General features: G+C 44.6%; 1 protein-coding gene across 2 annotated transcripts in view; it reads right to left on the bottom strand.

Moving 5' to 3' along the window:
• Positions 1-22,334, bottom strand: part of rhbdl3 (rhomboid, veinlet-like 3 (Drosophila)) — a 58,794-nt gene extending 36,460 nt beyond the window's left edge. Inside the window, exons 1-3 of one of the 2 annotated variants that reach the window (XM_076728640.1) lie at positions 22,167-22,334; positions 21,303-21,944; positions 20,565-20,588 (exon numbers count right to left, since the gene is read on the bottom strand). In XM_076728640.1, the coding sequence (XP_076584755.1) occupies positions 20,565-20,588; positions 21,303-21,443 (165 nt within the window). In that variant the 5' untranslated portion in view covers positions 21,444-21,944; positions 22,167-22,334. Of the gene's footprint in view, positions 1-20,564; positions 20,589-21,302; positions 21,945-22,027 lie in introns of both variants that reach the window. The other variant, XM_076728641.1, reaches the window with a different exon arrangement.
• Positions 22,335-23,684: the final 1,350 nt, after the last annotated feature.

The following is a 23,684-nucleotide window of genomic DNA, read 5'->3' as shown; positions in this document are numbered from 1 at the left end:
TAAATAGCATGACAGAAAAAAAGAGGGGAAAGAATTGAAAGCCATTATTAAAGAGAGGACCAGTTATAAATAGATGAGACCTCAATGATGCAGCATGCACAAAGTTGGCCTGTACTGAACAGAGGCACTACATGACGTCACTGCAACAATGGAACAACAAAATATCAATATTTGACATTTTGATATTAGAAGCTGCTATTCAACACTGGCTATTCTGCTGATTTGTCATCCTCTCTTAATCACGTTCTGCTTGTGTGTGACATGATAACATCATTTTGCCTGCAATACGTGCTAAATAATGCATCTAAAAACAAACTCAGACTTTGCTCGTTCTGAATATTAACTGGCAGTTGGCAGGTGAAATTACTGCCTTTGATATGATAACCTTCAGCTGAGCTCAAACCAAGTCAATTAAGCAAAAATCTGACAGAGCTTATATCAGCAAGATCAACAAGCTGACAAAGGGCTCCGCACAGCACTCTATTATAACTTTTATTAAACAGCAAACTCCTCCACAATTTCTCACCCACTCTCCTTTCGTTCCCTCGTTACTCATGTTTGAATGCAAGCAGTGTTTCCCCCGGAACACTCTGGTGAAAGAGTGAGGGGGTAAGTGTTGCACGGGCTGCACACTTGAACTTGTTATTTCCCTGGCTTATTGTGCGAGGAGATGATTATTGTAGGACAGGGAGCAGAACGAATCCACCGTGCTTTGAAGTGTGACAGAGACACGGGAAGAGGAAGTGAGACAAAAGATGGGGACTAATCACTAACAGGTGATGATTGTGAAGTGTTGTTTGTCATTTTATAATAGAAAGGTTGGGAAGGAAAAGAGGGGAAGTGGCAGAATACTAGGTTTTCTTTATTATTTCACAATAGAGCATAACAAGCCCACTATCCACAGATTTAAATACGCATCTCTCTGACTCATTCTCAACAAAGATTTAGCATTTTAAGTTTCACAAAGGCAGCTTGTTTATGGTAGGTTACTGATGCAAGGGTGGGGAACGTTTGGTCAGTGGGCCATATGCAAAATTCATAAACAGAAAAAAAGCAACTCTTAGCAGACTAACACTTCCTTCCAGGCGGTCCCAGAATGCAACACGCACTTAGCGGCTCAATGACATGCATCGTGGCGACTGTCAGTAAAGGAAAAGTTCGTATGGAATGCCACACTTTCCGAACGACGTGGACAAACCAATCTGGGGCGTCCATACAGCTCAGCTCAAAGCGTCAGTTTGTCTTGAAGAATTCACAGACATGAAGGGAAAACCTGTGGCGGACAGTCAGTGACAGCAAGTGTGGACATTACCATGAACCTCTCAGAGCTGAACCTCAAGCTCCAGTCGGCTTCTCAGCTCTGTGCTTTCAAATGTGAAACCATTTGAAGATAAATTAAAGCTGTGACAAGTGCAGCTCGAAAGGGTTAACACTGCATTTTCCTGCTCCGCTATGACATCTAAATATGCTGGTGAGGGTGAAAACGGCCTCAGGCGTTTGGTGAGAGGTTTCAGGACATGAAAAGGACCTGAACACATTTGCTACGCAGTTTAACGTGGAACCAGCTGATGTGCCTGACAACCGACAACACGAAACCATTGAGCTGCACAGCAACAACAACGACGAGCTCAAAGCCACCTACAACAACCTCTCTCTGCTCAACTTCTAGAAACTGCATGTACGTCCTGAGGAGACATGCACTGAAGTTTGCATCTCTGTTCAGCTTCACCATCATCACAACCATCTGAGTAGTGATGATGTGCAGTATACAACTAGAAACCAAAGCATATGGTGTCTCCCCTTCTTCCTTTTTTGGAAGTCCAGAAATTTAATAAATCCTTATGTTCAAATTCCTCTCAAGGGCGTAGTTAGGGTTGGGCAGTATGATGGTATGGACCATGCCATGGTAGACATGTGTCCACCAGTAGAGATTTGGCTATACAGTTTCCACCTCTATCCCTTTCACTTTGCTGCAATACACATCTAGTCTATTTTTCATGAATGCCACATCAAGCTGCACAGAGTAGATCGAGCCAGGCACGAAGTCAGACACAGGAACTGCATAGAGAATCTGGTCCATTTTCAAAATAAAACTTCCTGTGCAGACTCACGACTTTATCTACAATAAACACAGTTTCACACTATTTGACTACGTAGCCTACTAAGCCATATTTACACACTGTCATTCACAGTGTATGCACTGATACTCTGCTACACAGCGAGCGAGCGAGCGGGTGTGTTGATGACAGCTGAGTGTAGCTGCTTCATACTCCTTCTTGCCTGTATATTGCTTTCCACTCTTCTGTTGATATTGTCGATATGTCCAATACATGTAGTATTGATATCAGTGCAAAAACAGCCATCATTACGGATGAGTCCTCCTCCTCCTGCACGCTCTAGAACTATTACTACATTGTGATATATATATATAATCACCATGATATCAGATTACATATTTTTGGCCATATCGCCAAAAATATCATATTTGGCCGTATCACCATCCCTAGGTTGAGCAATTAAAAATAACCTTTAAAATGAGCTAAATTTGAGGTCTAAGTGTTAAATAAAGCCTCTGGAAACTCTGCTAGGGATTCACACTCATGTCTGTGCGTAATTTAGAGCCTTACCTGACATTCATGTTTCTGGAAAATGAGAGGAAAACCACATGAATACACCGGGGGAAAGCTCACTGGGAGGAATACGAATCAAATCCACCCCCTTCCTCCAGTGAAGCTTAAGTTCTCTCAGCAGAGCAGCAGCTCCTGCCTTGACCTGCAAGTGACACCAAGTCGAAGTCCCAATATCAGGACAAAAAAATTGAATTTCCCAAGTGCATGGCCTTACTTGTGGAGCTATAATCACTCAAATTAGTCTTATCAGCAGGTACAGAGGGAGCTGACTGGCAGGACCTGCCGGCCACAGTATCTCCTCTCGCTTCTCCTACTTTCTTTTCTTTGTCCTTCCCTTTTCTCCTCTGTCTTCCCTCATTTCCCATTCTCTCCTCTCTCCGCTGCTCTCCGGTCCTCTGTGATGAGAAATGCACGTGGTCTGCCACAGGTAATTGCTCACATGCAGTCTAATGTACTCTCTCTGCTCTCATTCCTTTTCCTCCGTCTTCTTCACCATAAAACGGATTACTCCGTCTCCACGCGGCCCACATTCAGGGACCGAAATTAATCTTCACATCGTGCATCTGTTGCACTGTTACGCTTTTCTATATGCAAAACAAAATTTAGTTTTCTGTTAACTGCAGTCCTGTGCAAAACACACAAGAGCCAGGAAAGGCAGATCCTAAGAACACTGCTGTGCTGGTTGAAATCATTTTACTGCCATTTAAATCAAACATGGCATGATAAAAATACAATAATGTAAAAATAATTGCTCTCAGGCTTCCATACAGCTACTATAGTTACATTTTGGGCCACTTTGATTTTAAAATAAAATTTCATCGGTAAATCACCTCAATGGCGCTCTCAGTCAATATATCTGACAAGGATTTCAGACAGTCCTGAACTGGTTTTCTATCACAGAGAAGTGTGTTTCATGGTGGCTGCAGGGATGACTGTCTGGGCTAATCAACGGAGCGCTGGGTCACCTGTCTTGCTTGACAGATTAGAAGCCCTCATTCACACAAACACGCATGTACACACACAGACACACACACACACACACACACACACACACACAGAGTGGGCTGAGGCCATCACAAATTAGCACGGGCCGTGACTGTTTCCTTGCCAACTGGCTTGTAACCAGGCAACGTTGGTTGGTGTGAAAATGTCTTCAGTGTCTACATGCGCATGTCCACACATACACACACACACAGAGGCAGCCTGATATGTGGATAGGTGTCAGACAATAAGGTATTACTTTAAAATCCCTGGACATCTGATCCCCTTACTGTGCTGGACTTGAAGCTCACGGCATACGAGCACAAGGACACACACAGACTGAAGCGACGTCAAGATATTTCATCTGCAAACCCTCATCCAAAAGGAAAATTACATGCAAACCGCAGGAGCTGTTTCATCTTAAGTAACCACTGCTGTCTGTCTACAAGACCATTTCCAACATGTGACCCTGATCGTTAAGCATTCTTCATGTTCTTGAGAGTGAAGAGGGAAATCTTAACAGAACAAGGTGCTTTCAGCAAGGTGAAGCCTTCAAGGTAAAATGGTGGAAAAACCCACTTTAGATCATACAAATGAAACCTTGGATCATCTAGACATCAGAAAAAAAACAGATCTCACAGTCATCATTTTAGTCCATCTGTGCACGGCAGGCAATCTCACCAAGATAATGATCGGTGTCTCACTCTCTCAAAGCTTGAGGTGATATCAAAGCAGCAATTTGACTGTGTGAGCTGCGTCTACTTAATTTCAGGTGCACTCGGCTTCTTTCTTTGTCATAGACACTTCAGGTTTGAATGGTGTCTGATGAGTCGATATGCAGTGCATGTGCGTAACTACCCCGGGGGACGAGTCCTTCCAATGTACGAAAGAGGGAAATCTGACCCCCGAAAGAACTGTCACACATGTTCAAGTGGATACAGGCTCAAGCTCATCCTTTTCTTTATTTTTCTGACAGTCTGATGGGTGGAGGGAATATTCATTGTACAAAGCGTAGCAGCACACCACAAAAGAAACAGAAGAAGATAATCCGCAGTTGTGTGTGTGTGTGTATACATGTGCACCCACACACTCCAGCTAAAAGAGACAGCGGAGGCAACAGAAGCAGACAGACAACACTCGAATAACAATATAGTTGGCAGCATGTCGTTCGGTGTATTGAAGTTCATTATTTCAGAGTTTGTCTGGGGCAAGAAAACAAAGTTTGTAGAACTTGGCAAGCAGCCAACCTCCATGTTGCTAGCTGTTGTCCTGAGGTCTCCGTCTCTCTTTGGGTTACTTGCTTCACTCAAACCGACAGTGGTGATCCTGGATGACTGCTGTCATGAAGCTGGTTATCACCCGTCTCTGCTAACACCAGGGTTACAGCTACGAGCGGAAGAGGCAGGGTGGTAACAGCCACATTACAAGAAACAGAAACAGAACCATGAAAGAAGTATGGAGATGAGATAAAAGCGGTTAATAATTACAAATAACTAGTATGGGCATAGTGTCCCATCTGATTTCTGACTGAAGTTTTCGCCCTTGATACCATGTAACTTGTGTTCAGCAGGTCTTTGAAACCTCATGTAATATTAGTTTCTGCTGAAGGTGTGAAATGTGCAACCGTCATCTTCCCTGCAAGCAGCCTGCTCGTTGTTGTGAATCATACTTCCATCCTCCTCATTTTGCTTGACTAATTAAGGCTGAATGACTTTATTTAATGATTGAAAACGCATGTAAAACTGCAGCGCGGTCAGTGCAGGCGTATTTCCAGGTTGAACGAAAAAAAAAAAGCCTTACATGAACTCTCCTCTGGAGAAAGCATCAGAAAACTCTCTTTAAAATCAGCACAAAGACCTGAGGACTGATACCACCTTCCAAATTAAATGTTTCTAAGCAACGTGATACGCTTAATCAACCAGCAGCTTTCTGTCTCTGTTCCATCGACATCTCTACTAATGGCCACCGTATCGCAGCAGCTCGCTCCACAGACAGCCACTGAGATCTATTACTCAGCACTACAGGAGACGCCTGCACACCCACTCACCATCCCTGTTCTCTGTCTGAACCCTGAGCATTCATTAACACACACACACACACACCTCAATGCAGTGTTATTGCACAGAGCCCCATTCCCTTCTGCAAGCTCGGTCCCTAAAGTTTAAAATCATATTCCCCTACAGGTTTAATGCTGCCCCAGACAGAGAGGCACTCAAGTCTCTAGGAGACAAGATGCAATCAGAATATCATCAGGGCTTTTATTTGACAGATGCTGCAATATCAAGAACTGGATTGTTCATCATACGGGCTCTGGATGCTATGACCTCAACGTCCTGCAGGTCTAGTTATGGAAAGACGAAAGGCGGCTGTAGCAGCAACTTGAGACAACCTTATATTCACCCTCAGTACTTACTATAGGGGTACTGTAATCCTGCAAGAATGTCTAGCTCTGACTGTCTGTACAAGTAGTCAGTATATTTACTCTTTTATCAGAGTCAAATTCACTTCAGTATTGTTGGCGCCACGTTCTACCAGCTGAGCTAAAGGAGCTACATTGTCATGAATGCAAAGATGAGACATTCTGTGGCATTAGCACATAATTGCTTGCGAAAATGTATGATGATTTGAGCTGTAATGCATCGATTTTAGAATTGTCATTTTTTGGCACTATTCAAAATTTTGGGGGGTGGGTAGCATTTTGAAGAATTTCAGCCATCTTGGGGAAAAGTGTTTTTTTTTTTTCCTCTGATTACACAGTAGCTACTGAACATTTTGATGTACAGTGTTTTGAGTATGCTGAATTTTTATTGGTGCCAATTACTGAAGTTGAAGCATATTGTCTGCAAATTTGTCACATTTCATGGTCTAAATTCAGACTTTACTATACTAATGCATCAATACTTGTCTCAGATGTTTAGGAACAAGCACAAATGTCAGTGTGAGAGATTTTTTTGTGTTGTCAATATGAACATAAAAGTTACAAGAAAGCAGCATAAGATTTTTACACATTTATGTAAATTTATGGATCGTGACAAAAAACTGCAGGATATTTTTTAACACAAAGTCCATAAAGGTGTCATCTATGCAAAAACACATATAAAAAGTAGTCCCCAGACGTGGGAATGAAAATCATTTTCTAGCCACTTTTTCTCGGTACAGCTTATGGCCTGAAGCTGCAGAGTTTCGCTTTATTTGCTATCGAGAGAGCCCCTGTAAAATCCCTTTTTCACTCATTAAGTTGAGCATTTTATTTCACCTTTGGGGGCCTCAGCCAGTGTTTACAGTCCAGATGAAGCAGCATTTTGTGAGTATCTAGTGTCCTTATCATGACGAATTTCTGAGTGAAACTGGATAGGCAGGCAGAAAATAACTTTGGGAGGAATTTGAAAAATGAAAAGTGGGTGCATCACAACAACTCTGATTCAGTCGGATGCCAGCTTCCATGCAATGGTTGAGAATTACTCTTCTCCTTCAACACCTTCATCAACCCCGTTAGGGCATAACCCTTGAATTGCAGGAGGTGGAGGAAGACAAGGGAGAGGTGTCGCTTGTGCCATGCTGCTGCTAGCTACCCAACGAAAGAAAGAACTGAAAGACAATGATTAATTGATGGGTGGATGTCATCAGAGCTATAGTGTGGTCTGCGCTCTCGATGTCATGACATTATTGGTTGAAACTGGTTGGTTCAAGCCTACGTAAGCACATATTTTGTTGTTATGTTGTATCTCGACTTTAATATATCCAAGGTCTCAGCAGGGTAAAGCTGTAGTCTGTCACCGCTGACTCTCTGTGTCTTCATTTATTCAGCTGATTTCTTCAGAAAGAATTTTTAAAAGCTCGATTTTAAGGCCAGACAACGAAGAGTGAATGAAAAGACAAAACTTCAATTATCTGCATTAGCGTGGATGTGGTTTGATTCTGTGTGACAGAAGCTGAGACGGAGCAGGACAGACAGGTTGATAGTTTAAAAGAGGGGGGAGACACAGACTAAATGAGAGAGTGGTACCGCCCCACAGGGTGTCTCCAGAAGCAGAGGGGATTTCAGCCGACAGCCAAACGGCCCTCAGCAGGCTCTCAAGCATGTGTTCAAATAAACACTTTACCCCCTGTCGCTGCTTGTGAAAGCATTCACGCTGGAGAGAAGCATGTATGAAGACACAATGAGAGCAAGACAAACAAAAACACACACACACACACACACACACACACACACACACACACACAAGCAGGACTCAACAAGACAAACAAACACCCACGAGGAAGGAAAAGCTTAAACCACTCCGGCTATTAATGTCACTCTCACTGAGACACAAATGTGAGCCCTATTTGCCAAGAGACATGCAGAAGTCAAATCCTTGGCAAACACACACATACATACACAAAGCTGTGGTGGAGTGTCAGTGTCACTCAAGCATAGGGCACAGGCAGGTCAGCACCGAGACAAAGACGGAGAGTGGTGACCTTTTCCCCCCAAACCTCCCATTTACACCGAGGTGAGAACCCCTCATTACCGCCGGGCCCAACCCTCCATCAAACATCCCTTCACTGGCCCGTGCATTCAGCAGATCTTCACAGAATAAGAAGGGGAACAAAAAGACAAGAGAAACATTTGTTTAACGAGCCGTCCCCGGGCTGTCTCTCTCTCCCATTCAGTCCCTTCTTCTGCTCCAGGCCTGCCCTGAGGTCAACCCCTCCTGCCACAACGCCATCAAAACCCTGCACCACTGATGGCAGCGGTTCCATTCACTGTGCAGATTTATGATCTCTAATAGCTGCCAAATGGACCGGAGGCTGAGGCTGCCCCAAGGGGAGGCCCCCCCGACTTATTTTCTTCAAAACACCAGAAGAAAAGGCATGAAAAAAAGGGGAGCTGGGCGAGTCTGGGGGTGAGGATGAGGGACTGTCGGAAACATTTTCAAGGTTGCCATCTGGGTCGGGTGGGACCCTTCAAACTGTCTGTCAGATTTCAGTAAGAGACCCTTGCCTACCAGAAGCATAAGGCTGTAGGGAGAGAGAGGAGACGTTTAACAGTAGGAGGGACAAATGCCGTCTGCCACCACTGACATTTCACTTCCTGGGCTGCAATTCTGCACCCAGGAGCTTTAATTAATCGGCTACAATCAGGCGGTCAGCCAGTCAGCTGTCTCCTGATCCTTGGTGGTGGTGGAAAGCCCCACTAGGGCACCCTCTACTTCATAATCCTATTCCCATAATCCTCAGAGGTCAGCTAGCAAGAAAAAGTCCCGCTCTTTCTATGACCAACACCCCTTTCCTTTTAAGGCGAGACAGGAGTTCTTTCAAACCACAGTAGTGGAGTAGGGAAAAAAAACTACTACAAAAGGTAGTTCAAGGTGCTAAAGAGGTGAGGCAGACATAACGCCTTGATGCAGCAGCCAATGGATTCATGTCTTTAGGAAAACATGACGATGAGTTTTGATTTTGAGGTGGTCGGGGGGTTGTAGTTATGGGCCTGGAGTGATGACAAGTCTGCAGGAAGTCTCAGACACAGACTGGCATCTTCTGAAAGCTTAAAAGAAAAGTCAAACTGCTTCCCACTTCTTCCATCCTCCCCTGTGTGATTAAGAGTCTCATAGTCGACAGCTTTACAACTCGCGGGTCTTGTTGAGGTGTTAGAAAGGCTCAAAATAATGAGATCTGCAGTGACAGCCAAGATAGTGAAAAGAACTTTGGACCCTGACGTCATTTTTAGACAGAAATTAGCAGAACGACAGACAGAAAAGAGCTGTTTTCATTAGAATACACAGACGAACAAAAATACACAGGCCACTTAACTGCTACTGACCTGAACTACAGACTTCCTATTTCAATGCCAAACATACATAAACACGGTTACACATACTCCATTAAAAAATGTTAGGTTCACTTTGGAAAGGCTCTGCTGCTAGAGTGATGAATAAAAAGGATACTTATTCCACCTGTAATGGAACTGGAAGTTATCACAACCTTGGCAGCTGTTCCCCTGAAGGAGATAATTCCTATCATAATGACACCCTCAGTGCCAGACCCTGACAGGCACCATGATGAGCGGCAGTATCTGCAACTGTGGCTGCAGTAAAGCGTCAAAGATAAGAATTCCCCCGTCTGCCCCTAAAACTCTGAGACTATTTCTAGTAGACACAGCAACACTGCCAGGACGATAATGTCGTCACCGGACAGGACAGCCTAAAGGCTCTCCATAGCCCCGTTCTCACACTCAGCACTATCATGCAGTTTGGGTTATCCGATTCCAAGCGGACAGCTGTAAATATAAGTGAGACTGCACACAAAATGCATCAACGACACAGTGAGGTTTAATCATTACAGCTACATTTTGAAGTGGCACGACCATATAAAAGGTCAAGTTCGCCAAGGATTTGGGTTACACACTGAAAACTTACTGTCATAACAGGATGATAGCTTCCTTGTTGTCTACATCGTACACGTCACCCTAACAGTTACCACCAGCATTCAAGAAAGCAGAGCTGCAGCAAACGTACAGAAAGTGGGAATTCAGCTAGCGGGGAGGTTCTCAAAAACAGTTTTTACTGCCTCATAACACAAGAGGAGAAGAACTGCTCTCCAAGAAGATGAGTTACTGCATGTGCTCAAAGGGCAGTGGCATTAAGGCTGGCCGGACCCTCCAGTGGCTCTGACACTTTCAGTGCAATTTCCAGACTAATTTTTGAACAAAGTAGAGCACAGATGCAGTGCAGTTGTAAAACCTGTCTCGAAAGGTCTCCCACAACTTACTTTAAGAGACTTCAAAACCATATCTGGAAACACCGGCCTCATTTTACCTTCTTTAAAAATGACTGAAAATGAGTTTCCTGCAATGAATAAATGGATATTAAAATTGGGAATAGAACTGCTATTGGATTAGTCCTCCATACTGGCAGAAACTTTGAGCTGAGGTACTGGAATAGTACTGGGAGAGAAAACATTGAACCAGTGCATTCTTACTTAGAAGGTGACAATTTTGGCATTTACATGAATTTCCATCTGCTCAACCATGAATTGAGCAAGTGGCACAAGATATTTGGGTGGGCCCAAAGACCTGTGACCTGCGCAGTCATATATTACCTCTTCACTAGAGTAATATGACAATAGTTGGATTCACATTTGCAGACCAAAAAAAATTCTATAAAGGCCATGCGTGATGTAGGACATGAACATATTAGAGACTCTTCCCAGACCCTTCAGAGTAAATGTGACTATTTTTTATTATCAGTGGGACCAACTCCATCTGTGACCTAATTTTATTTACCTATTTTGGCAAGAGCCTTCTTCAGTGAATCATATACAAGACATTTGGCCAGGTTTTTATACACTGAATAATTCTGTGTTGGAAATGAGCAGCCTCTTTACAAACCAGCAGTCAGCAGCAACTCTGCTACAAAGACAGACGTCACATCAGGCAGTAAAGGGTCAAAAAGGCTATATTTTCTTTTGGTCTGTGTGTGTGCGTGCATGCGTGCGTGTGTGTGTGTGTCATGTGCTTTCTCCTTGTCAAAGTTCGCCACTTCAGCACTTTGGCCTTGCTGGCAAGCTTTGCAAGCGATGCCCTGTAAGACGACACGGTGGGGACAGGACGGGGGAACGGAGATCTGGGTGAAAGCTAAGCACTGTCGCTCACCTTGGGCATCTGCTGAGCCTGCCGGGCTGGGCTGAGCCCGGTTGCCATGACAACAGCAAAACAGCCAGGGCATCCAAGAATAACTTTTATTTGTCAGGTCAAAACCCAGTGTGTCCAGCTTACGTCCTGCAAGGTTCAGCAGGGCATACTGAAAAAGACAGCGATGTTTACAGAGCACGCCCTCTAATAACCTGACGTTCGCCTGATTCACTCAGTATGTTGAAGGCAATATCAGCATAAAGACATAACCAATGTAACCATAGCCCAAATAATACATCTGGATCTTTCAATTCATTATTTTAAATTTGTTGAAAAAGTTACATATGAAGTTGATCCAGAAACAAATGTTTCATCTGTGACCTTTGACTTTTTCATATTATATCCTCAAAATATCAGTATGTTTTCCCTGAAAAAACAACTACGTTATTCTCAATAATTTACAGTTTTACTTACTCGAAGTCTAAAATTGAAAATAATGGCACTTTAAATAAATATATTCTAGGTATCAGGTTGTGTATCGCTGCAGCATAAACCAGTAAACAAAGCAAAATAAACACATGTGAACATGGATTAATGAAAAAAAGAAAACCCATTAGATTTCAAGCCCTGATCATTTTCAGCTGATTATTCACACTGACTTGACAATATTCTGTGAATGTAAACAGTGTCATTCCTACTGCTTTTCTTTGGGCGCTCTAGTCCTGAAACTGGGACAGGCACGGAGTCTGGGGAAAGCCACTTGTGAGCTTAATTTATTTGAGCAATCTTACATTGCTTGTCAGACAGAGTGTGAGGCAGGGCTGCAGAGAGAGCGACTGCTGTGGGAGAAGTTACTGTGTTTATCGCAGTCTATCACAGGCCCAAAACTGACTGAGACCCCACCTGCTTTGCAGCAAGTGGAAACTGTTTTTATTCCCGTACCTGAGGTGTCGAGTAAAGAGACACTGCTTTGCTGGATGCAAGCAAACCTTTAAGCTTCTGGGAAGTTGTCATGTAAACACAATCCAGAGAAGGGAGCGCTGAGGAAAGCACAGGGTTGCACCTGATGCCTTTAAAAGGCATTATTGTACAGATTCTGATGACAAAATAGACAAGAAATTCTGCTGAACAAAGAAAGTTTTTAGACAACGAGAAGAGTGAATCCAGAGAGAGCAGTGGCTGTGAACTGCAAACTAAACGTTCCACCTACAGGTTTAGCGTGGGCGTAGAAAAAGCAGCAAAAAATGCCATTACCTTTGAATTATGAGCGTCTCGCAGTATCTTTTGTATACCGCACTCTGCCACGACTTCAGTGCAGACTCTCCCAGGAGAGGAGGAATAAACAGGGAGATGCTGGTGAGGCGGTTTGTTTGAACAGTGCTTCACGGACAGCTGAACACATAGCGTGACAAAGTGATCTGAAAGCCAGCGAACAATTTAGAAATCCAAAAACTGTAGTTGCCGTCATAAATCCAGCACGCAGGCCTAAACATCTGCGCTGGCGGTTGTCAGCTTTCGTTTGTGGTGGTCGTCAACGTTGCCATCTGTCTCGGTAAGGACTAAACTTTTCTTCCAAAGGGAGAACAGAGGGGAATTGTACACTCAGCGTGGAGCATTCCCTAATGGGCAGCGCTTGACTGAAGAGGCAGAAATCAGTTAACACCAGCACACACAAACAGGTGTACACAGCAAACACAGGGTTATTGTACCTGTGTCAACAGTGCACCTGCCAGGCCTCACTGTTGGCCTACAGCGCAGGAATGTGCCCCCAAATATGTATGTGGGTGCGTGATGATACATCCATCTTTGTGAGAACCAGTTAGAGTGGCCATGTTTGGGTAACCGTTAGGATTAGGCATTTAGTTGCCATGGTTAAGGTTTTGGTAAGGGGGTCAGGCAGTGCATCGTGTCAATGAGAGTCCTCACAAGCATAGAAGTACTAATGTGTTTGTGTGTTTCTTGGTGTCTTGCTTGTTGAATTTTCCTGTGGCGTCTATAAGATCTGTGACAAAAAGCAGACACTTTCCATTTTTCACAGGCCCCCAGAACCTCTGAGCAGTTACTAGAAAACAGAAGGGCTGAAAGTCTGTCACACACTCACACACACATATGAGCCCCCACATGTTGGTGTGATGGGTCATGGCCAGCACATCACTCTGTCAACAGCTCTGCAACTATAACCTGTGGGAAGGTATTACAGTTTCAGCCATGAGGAATGAGTGGACGTGCACCGTGTCTTTGATCCCCAGAGGATCAGAGACGGACTGAAACAGGAACCTGGGAGCTGGCTGACTGGTAAGTTGAAAGCGAGGATGACGTTCCCTTGAACAAAGGCAGTCTTGCTGCCATGTGTAGGCCAAAAATAAACAACCCAATGACACATTTTGGCACTGCATCCATAATAAAGGCGTCAGCATTCCCTGACACCTTTCCCAAGTTTGAACCAAACCCTCTTGAAATAAGCAGGGTTTGAACTTCCCTCTCAAGCTTCTTTTTCTTTCTTCGCAGAAGTACTTCAACCACTTACCCTGAATACAACAAAGTTCACAATGAATGCCTTCAATGGTGGCAGGTTTTTGACCCTGCCTTCATTTTTGGCCATTTGGAACATCTAAAGCACTTCTGACGTGGTTTGACAAAAGTTGTACGAATTCAGTTAATACAAAATTAGGCTGACTGAACCTGTAAACATCTTTTTTTTTTTCCATTTTAGCCTTCTGCCCACATTTAGTCTGTTTTTACTCAAATAAAAAACTGAATTTTCAAATACTTTGCCTTCGTCACTTAGCATGGACGGAGACCAAAAGCTTCTGGCAAACAATGCCGTGTGCTTCCTCAGGCATAGTCTTGAACCTTGAACACTCATTTTAAATGCAAACATCGCTGATCTCACAATACAGCTGTTGACATAAAGCTGTATGTATTTCGTCAGATGGCTTATTTGTCATAAAACAGCGACTTGATTGCGCTGGTGGAGGAATTACTGTCTGCCTGGTTAACAGGTAGCATTTATAGACTGCATTCAAATCACAATCTCATACTCGTTCAGCTGTCTGACAATAAAAACATGCAAATGGAGAGCAGGAGAGGACAAGGTGGAGGTTTAGAAAAGAGCTGGAAACACTGGTGTGGATGGAAAACAGCTTTTTCAGTTTGAGCAGGCTCAGTGTGGACATCCGTGGGTGTGGAGAAACACTGTCGCTGCGTATGGCCTCTTCAGCTTAATGAGGACCAAAACATCAAGGCATCAGTCAGTTTGTGTCACTGCCATGGCTGATGACCCGATCATTTTCCAGGCAAAAGTAGGTTACGACCAGCGGTGACAATGACACAATATGCAACCTCAGTGAAAAACACTCCATGCTGCTTAATCAAATCCTGATTTAGTGTCTCACCACTGGATCCCCTCAGTTTTTCTGCTGTTATCATAGAACTGATGAACAAGTGCACGGTGACGGCCGTGAACTCTACACAGCGCTAATGAAGAGAGATGAGATGAAAGCATCACTGAGCAGACCGAGACCAAAGCCTCTCCACACATGCAGTGTCATCCACTTAACTCTGATGAGGAATCAACTTCAGAACAAACAGATGAGAGACAGAGCGACGGTGAGAGAGAGAGAGATGAAAGAGAAGACTGAAAGCAAACAAATCAGGGCTAATTTGTGGAGGAGCGCCATCAAAAGTTACACCGCCACTGTTCCTAAAAGGCAGCAGGCACACCCGGCCCCCAACACACACACGCTTTCCTCAGCAGGGGGCTGTGTGCTGTCACATCAACTGCCCTCCCGTGACCTGGAGTAATGGATTTACATTTTTAGGTCTGGTGAGTACAGACATACTGTATGCTCACACACACACACACACACACACACAGAAAGCACACAGAGGTTGCTAGATCGCTGAACCGTTCAACCAGCAAAAAGGACACTTCTATTTCATGACAGCGCTGCTATGAGTTTGCACACTGTAGCCAATTACGGGTAAACTGGCACATCTTCTTTCTCCCATTTACAGATCGACAGGCACAGCAGCTATTTTTACCTCTGCATAAAAGCAGGGGCTGTTTTCACACTCCGCCAACTGGAACTGTGCCTTTCATTAAGGAAATCTATTTAGAGCCGAGCAGGGGAGAGGCAGACAAGCAGGGAAAGATGAGCTCTGATTAAATCTTTCAATGAAAATGTTTGAGGCTCTGTCTGTTATTTCATCACCACACAGCCCGGGAGCTTTTTAATGGGATGAGGCGGGGCACGGTTTGATGCTGCTTTTACGATCCTGAATCAAGACAACGCAGTTCAATATCACCACAAACTCTTTGTCGTCGAGTTATCTCCAAGACTCAGCCGCTGTCAATCACCGCTGTGGTGTGAGATGAGCAGGTTAGCAGACTGTGACCCCGCCATCTGTGTGTGTCAATGGCAATTAGGCTGACAAGCACATCAGCATACCATAGATGTATGGATAAAAGAGAGAAAAGACCAAGGAATCTACGCACTACAAAGCAGGGGTGCCTAAACTTTTGAATCCTACACAACCATTGACTGAGTCTCTGCTGCTGCTGCTGCTGCCATCAGTAATTGCAGTGACTGCTGTTATGATCTCATTGTCCAAACCTCCATTTGCTTTCATGTATGTAAAACTGACAGGGTGTGGCGAGACATGCTGTCCATGCATGCACCCATAAACGCAGCTGAGGGTTCCCAGTTGGCTTATCCATTAAGTGCCAGTTACCTGAGTGGTGGTCTATTCATTTGAAGTGTACTCAAAAAAAAAAAACAGAGCGTCGCTGGGAAGGTGCCAGCTGTGCCATGCGACGAGGCGAGACGGCACTGCCAGACAAAACCACTTTAAATAATGACCTTCCTTTTCTTTCAGCCATGGCCACTGAATCTCTAACTAACAAGCTCATTGAAACGCACGACAGAAACTCCCATCGGGAACAGGTGGCTTCCCCATCATTGAATTTCTGCTTGTTTTAATTAATGATGCTAGCTGGGCTATTCTAACAACATCACTGTCATTACTTAAGTCAGAATCAAACTTGGCTTTATTGGGCAAGTATGTGTGCACAAACAAGGTATTTGACTCCTGTTTTTAATTGCTCTTGGTGCACTTACAGGATCAAGAAGTGATGGGATGATCATAAATCATGCGCCGCGTACCTAGTACAGTGTTTTCAGTATATCAGTATGCGCTGAGTAGACGACATTCCTGAAAGATCTAAAAGACCTTTACTTGTGCAGTTACAGTGAGGTGTTTTGGGATCATAGCTCACATTTTTCTATCGCACCAAGCAAGAAATTAAAGGGGAAACACTTTCACGGAAAGCATGCAGCCATGTGAAAGTGTTTAAATGCCAAGTTCCTGCAGGCGCGTGCCTGGGGCATTTCAACATGCCAATGGGAGCAGGCTACCAACACAAAGGCAACTGTGGACACACAGTGGATTTCTCTCACACATGGACACAAAGCCCAGATTTAAAGGAGTGTTGCTGTTACCGATAGCCGTGGTGCTTTCAGTCTTCTATCCTTTCCTGTTGGGAGGCTGCACAGAGGAGCCACTCAAGTAAAAAAAAAAAAAAAAAAAGCATCTGTCGATTGGACAGAAAAAACACAGACATCCAGCCAATGGTTTGCACATATCCTGTTTCCACAAGTGTTCCATCTACTTTCAGGTTTCCAGTCTGCACACCTGGGGACTTCCAATCTCAGGCTTTACAAGCACTGGGACATTCCCAGTCCCCTTAGATAACGACTGACTGCGTCTGTGCTGTAGGTGTAGCCCATCATAATCCACACTGTACAAAATTACTCATTGTGCAAAGGCCACTTAAAGACCGAGAAGCCTTCTAGATTCCACTTTTTACAGATGAACACGAGAGGCAAAACAATGACGTAAAAGACAAAGAATTCTCCTAAAACATTTCCAATTTAGCTCCTCCTGCCGCCGCAGTCACACAAGGAAATCCATCTGATGTGCCCTCCCAGGGAGTACAAAACAAGTGCGTTTGGTTCATGTTGGGGTGTGATCTAAACATGCTTAATACGGTTTATCAGATAAATCCTGGACATAAACTGTAGTCCATCCTGAAATCCCCAGAAATCCTCAAAAAACCCCACTAGTGAATCTGCATATCAGTCCGCCCAGGAGACTCAATAACAGCCTCTGCTTCGTCTTTTGGATGATGCACTTACTGTGTGTAATCATGACACCATGACCGCAAATCTTTCCAGATTGGTGAGAGTGTGTGTGCGTGTAGAGGACAGATAGAGGCTGGGACACTTTGATTATGAGGGAGAGAGAGGGCAGTGCAGCTGCCATCCCCCTAACAGCATCTTCTCTGCTTCATTAGATGTCGCCTCTGCTTGTGCTCAGTCCTCATGTTTGTTTCAGGCGATGGGCAACAAGAATCAAAGCATTCTGGGGTACTTCCTGCACGCTGAAGAGGAAAGTACTTATACAGCAACAAAATCCTCTCCGGGGACGGAAGAGAGGAGTGAAAGGAAAAGCGAACAGAGCGACGCAGCACTTTGATTCCAGCCCCTGACGGTCTGAAACCCAGAAACTGATAGCTGTATGAACCGAGTTCACATGGGAGCGGGTAGAAATTCTATGATGGGGAAGGTTTTGTACAGCACACACTGCTTTAAAGAAGCTGGAGGGAAGCCATGGTCCAAAGAAACAAACAAAAAAAAAGTGGGGAAGAGAAGATGATCCTGTCTTTTCTCTGCTGTGTAAACATCCCTGATGGGATGGACGGAAATTAATGTGCTCTGTATTTGACAAGGCAGGGATGCCAGAATTGATTAACACAAGAGATGCATCATTGTCCTCATCTCTGTACACATTATTTTGCCAATGTGTTACACTCACTGGAACATTTAAGTTAATTGAATAAGTTACAGCCACTGACTGGAAGGTCAAATTGAGGCTTATGGGAAGTTTGCAATGAACGGAGATGCTTGAAAGAAACTAGTTTGCAGCAAGTGTTGTGTGACCACATCTGAAGACTACAGATATACTGGAGGTGTTCTGATCGGCCGCACTCGAAGGCATGACGAAAAACCTGCCATCACAGAGAGATTGGATGCGATTAAGTCTACAAGTGGATGTCATGACGCACACTTTCAGACAGTCTTGCCTCAAAGACACGGATAATGTCACAGCATAGCCGTTAACTTTCTCACCTCTACATACTTGGGGGGGTCTAGACACTGTTCTACAATCTGACGAGAAGCATGCCGAAGCCTGTAGTGATTTGCTGGATGTGTGACGTGACCCAGACACCTGGACTAACACCATATTTACCCACTTTACATAAAGGGCCAGAACCAAAATGTCTCAAACAAGCAGATCATCCAATAATTGCAGGATTGGCAGATCAACCCCCGGCTCCTGCTGTCCACACATGAACCTGTCCTTGCACAAACCAATAAACCCCAACTGGCCCCGATGGTTAGGCCGGTGCCTAAGACAGTCATTGCTGTGTGAGTAAACAGCGGAATGAAAAGATCATAAAGGCAGTAAATGCAGCCCATGCTGTCTATATACCCTGTCTTTCTCCAAATTTGAAGAACTCAACACATACACTGGACTTAGCTTGTATCTTCAGGCAAACAAAAGCCGAGACCTCGCTGTGTTTTCTGTTGTCTTTTGTCTCTCATGCAGCAGCACAGGTCGTCAGACTGGTTTAAATTCCTTCTTTTCCTCCTCTTTAGTGGCCCATCATTTCTCTTCCTTATCCGCTTCACAGAAGCTGTGGAGCTCTGAGGTCAGCCCCTTGACAAATGGAGCAACTCATTGTGAGGAGGAAGAAGGGAAGGAGAATAAAAAAGTGAAAGGACATTTGTTGCTGCTAGACCAGGCAGCGACATCGCCATTTGGACAAACCCCCGTTTTGTAGACCACCGTCCACTTGAAGAAATTCAAAGCTGAGCTGCACGCATAAAGACAGGGGATTGAGAGGCCCACTTAATGCCTGTCCATAGAACATGCTCCATCACTAATACACCCATACACACACACACACCACACCCCAGCTAGCCTTTCCCGTAATCCCATGGGACCTCAGTCTCCCCCTGAAAGAGTGAGCATGACACGAGCCTCTGGCTCAACCCTAAAGATCCCCGCTGACCCCCTGAGTGCACACACACACACACACACACACACACACACACACACATTAGCATACAATTCCCCGTGGAGAAAGTAGGGGGGCCCAGGGTGGGCAGGTGCTGTGGCAGCCCTGGGTGTGTGTGTCTGTGTGTGTGATAGCGAGGGGCCCGTTTGCCGTCTGTCAGTCCACCGGGCTGCTTGCAAGATCAGTCAGTCTGTGTTTCTCTTCTCCTGGGGGTTCTTGGCTGTATCAATGTGTGCAATGTGAGTGTGTGTGTGTGTGCGCGCGCCCGCATGTGTTTCTTACACGATCAGTCTGACTGATAGATCAATGCATCTAGGATTATGTATCACCCTAACTGCATTATCAGGGTTAATGTCAGCAGACGACGCACCCACAGCCTCCAGTGTGCTCCCACTCCTCTGACGTGCTTGCCTTTGCAGGAGTTTGGTTTGATGAAGCCACGGCATGGTTGCCTGTTATGCTGTGATTTTACCCAACAGGCAAAGGATTTAAAGCTGCACTAGGCAAGATTTTGATCTAAAAATAAATTTGTCTAATCAGCCTAAATCACAAACTAGGGCTGAAAGAGACAAGACTGCCATCTCCACCAGCTGAGACCTGCTAGTTTCACCTCATTTAGCCAAATTAAATTGTAGAGCTGGGCATGTTTACCCAGAAAAGGAAAGTAATCAAAATGAATCGGTGGTATTAAAAAGAACAGACAGCAGCGAGTGACCACTCCAAAAATAGCTGTTATCATGCCAAATTTCCTTGTACAGGATTCAGTCACTTCCGTTAGTAATAGTCAGTGTTAAAGCACAATTGTAATGTCAAGGTCATGATGCATGGACAAAATTTGTCAAAAACACACCACTCAAAGTAATTTATGGGTATGCATTATACTAAAGCACTGATTGCCCTTTCTCACATTAAAAAGTAACTTCATCCAGTTTTCCTCTTCCCACTGATGCTAATAGTACAATACCGCCTCTCAGTTCATCCAAAATCTTCCCCATGTTTCATGACCTTTAAGCAGGACAATACAGCGTTTCAGCTGTTCAGCACATCTGTGTTGCTTCAGGCTCATCACAGAGATTATGTCAGAGGTCACCCACAGTTCACACACAGATGAGCACCTTCGAAGACAAAACTGCTCCACAATGAGTGAAACATGCATATTATGGTAAGAGATTCAAGCCACTGCAGCTTCACTACATACCTTGTCAAACAGAGACTTCCATTGCTGAGACAAGGAAAGAGGGGAAAGACAGTGAGTGAGAGGAAGAAGAAGGTGCAGAGTAAAAAAAGAAATAAAAACTCAGAAACAGGTGCCAGAGCAGAGAGGAGCACCTGTTTGGAAAAGATGAATCTCGGTCAGCATTTGCCTTAATTGCAGTCTTGCAATCACACGCTGTTATTAGGCTATCTGATCATTGTGGTCAATGAGCCGCAGCGAAAGATAATAATGTACCAAAATGTGGATCATTATGTGAAGGGGTCTTTTATAGTAGACTATCTGAAAGTCTGAGACACCTAATGGAGCGAGAGTGGTGTGTGTGTGTGTGTGTGTGTGTGTGTGTGTGTGTGTGTGTGTGTGTGTGTGTGTGTGTGTATGCGTGTGTGTGAGTGAGTGTCCCTTTGAAATATCATACTACTGTTCCAAGAAAGGATGTGCTGCGTGTCTTTGGCTACTCTCATTGTCCTGTGATACTCAGCATTGTAACATCTCCTCTGGTATCACCGTAAAACTCCAGTTTTGAGTTATGTCTGGATAAATAACCTCAAATTAATTTACGGCTCATGCTGTAGCTTTCTGTTTCATTAAATCAAAGGCACTGTGTCATTTTGCTCCGGTGCCAGAGAAACTGACGCTCCTAGTGCGTAATTGTAAAAATGTGAAACGGTAACAGTGGTCTTATGTGCACTTGAGGTCCCTTTGTAATGTGTGCAGACTTACGTCCTCTGGAGCCACGGGCAGGACGTCGGTGCTTTCCAAAACCTCGATTTCCTCGCCCTCCGCGTTGGCCGCGACCGCCGGAGAGGAGCTTACCGGCGTCTCCCGGGTTCCGCCCGTCATCTTCGGGCTGCTCTTCTCCATTCACCCGCGGAGAGCAGCGACTCGATCCTCAGGGATGACTCCACATAGTTTACAATCCCATTTCGCTCCCTATGTGCGTCAGCAACGACAGAAGGTGAGAAAGCCGAACATCATGCCCGCTTGCGCATCCCTTCAAGTCCGATCTTTGTGGGATTTTGGACGGTCAAACGAGTCCAGGTGAAATGACACACGGAGAAATTAAGGATGTGTGCGCAGGTTACACTCCAGCCAGTCTACTCCCATCAACTGGACAAAACAAATCTTCATCCGCGTAGGAAAAGTTGATTTGGTGATAGTTTAGTAATAGTTCTGGGCTGTAAAGTCCTTTTGCGGTGTCACACTATCGTCCACCGCGTCGTTAGTCAGCAGCGACGGAGGTTTGCAGAGCTGGAGAGGAGCCAGGAACAGAGGCAGCGGTCCAAGTTTGTGAGGCAGGGGGACGCACACTGGCGGAGCGGGTCTTTCTCACTTCGAGGGATGCGACGCAGCGGCAGCAGCCATCTGAAAGAAATAATGACATCATCAAACACTGACAGCAACATGAAGCTCAGGACACTGATGACAACCCGGACTGGATGACGCACAACTCGCATGTGGCTGCTACCATCCAGGGGAGCCGCTGAAAGTCCACTTAAACAGCGTGGGCACGCTGGCACGGCACACTCCTGGAGAGAGAAGACCAGGCAAATGCCCAGTGCTCTTTTATTTGGTGCGTCATGATACCTGGCACGCTGCTTTCTGACGGTCGGCGACGCAGCGCGGGGACAGCCGTCTGCCGCGTGCCCTCAGGAAGCCTGAAAGGGGAGGGGGGGACCCACCGACCGCCTCCGTTCCGTTGGAATGGTTGGTTAAGCCCCGGGAGTCGCCGGGACTCTGCTCCAGCCGCATGCGTCCCTCCGGGCACAGTGAGGAGAGACATGGAGGGAGGGAGGGGGGGGATTTGGCCGGAGGTGAGGAGGCATCACCGACCACTCCCGCTCAAGGATTTCGAGGAACTCTGTATCCTCTGCCGTGGAGGTTGTGGGTCATTTGGCCATGATGTTGAAATGTAGCAGCTGTATCGGCTAATTAGGCTATATGGCAATTTATTACAGCAGTTTAATATTCAATACTCTAAGATATCTTTATGAAACTATGACAAGCAATTGCTGTCTAATTTTCAATAAATCACTTGTCAATGATTTACTGATCATGTGGTTTATCCTAATTGTTATAAATGTTGGTTACCCATTCATAAAGGGACATGAGTTTCTCACTTTCTAATAAGGTGGCATGTTGGCATTAGTCATTAATTAGTCACTCATACATATTTATGCAGCAAAAATGTATCCAATGTACAGTTGTAAATGTCAATAAATCGTTAATTAATGAATGGGATTTGGTTATAATTACTATGCAGATCTTTCCCTGAAGTTAAGTCATCTCATGGTCCATTGAAGTGTCTTCCTAAAAAAAATGAAAGCGCTAAAATGACAAAACAAGTGTGAAAGAGGATAAACACCAGTCAGAAGTGTTTGTCACGACTGTAACTGATCTGCAAAGCATTAATTAACCATCGACAGACATTAGTCACAACTACTAAAGGATGCCTTATAAGAAAGTGGTGTCAGGGAGGTAACAATATTTTACTGTTTCAGTTAAGACTTGTTCTCATTCAACCTCAACCATCAAGTGAAAACAGAAAATGTCCGGCAAAATATTCACCGTTCAGCTCCAGTACTTACTTACAGTCCAATGACCATAATGTGTCCTGAAAAGCTTTAATATTGACCTCGGAAACAGCAATTGAATTTTATAACTGCTGCAATTCATCCGTCCCTCGTTTCCAACAGAGGTGTTCCTGTGTCTGTGTCTCAATGAAAAATCAGTATTATCAAACAATCAAATCAATATTCCTCCTGTATGGTCCTCTAGTGTGTCTGTGAAACTCAGGAGGAGATGTAGAAACCTCCTTGTAACAGCTCTGTTGAAGGTGAGTGGCTCCAAACAATCATGACACAGTATAAATCTGATTAACACCTATGTCAACCCTAGATTTCAAATTTCAGATTTCAAGAGGTCACAATTATTCTTAAATATAATTAAAGGAATTTCTAGTTCTTGTTGGTATACTGTACAGATTGGATGTTTTGCTCAGTAACAAATATCAAACGCAGCAAGCATGACCTCTTAAATTGTTTCCTTTACAGGCTCAGACAGGAGGGAGTGTCCACAGTTGTAAATTCCAGTGTTGTTTGGGGG

The sequence above is a fragment of the Chaetodon auriga genome, chromosome 4, assembly GCF_051107435.1.
Source record: "Chaetodon auriga isolate fChaAug3 chromosome 4, fChaAug3.hap1, whole genome shotgun sequence".
Lineage (NCBI taxonomy): Eukaryota > Metazoa > Chordata > Actinopteri > Chaetodontiformes > Chaetodontidae > Chaetodon > Chaetodon auriga.
Note: the sequence above shows the minus strand (reverse complement) of the source record. Positions and strands in the feature narration are given on the sequence as shown.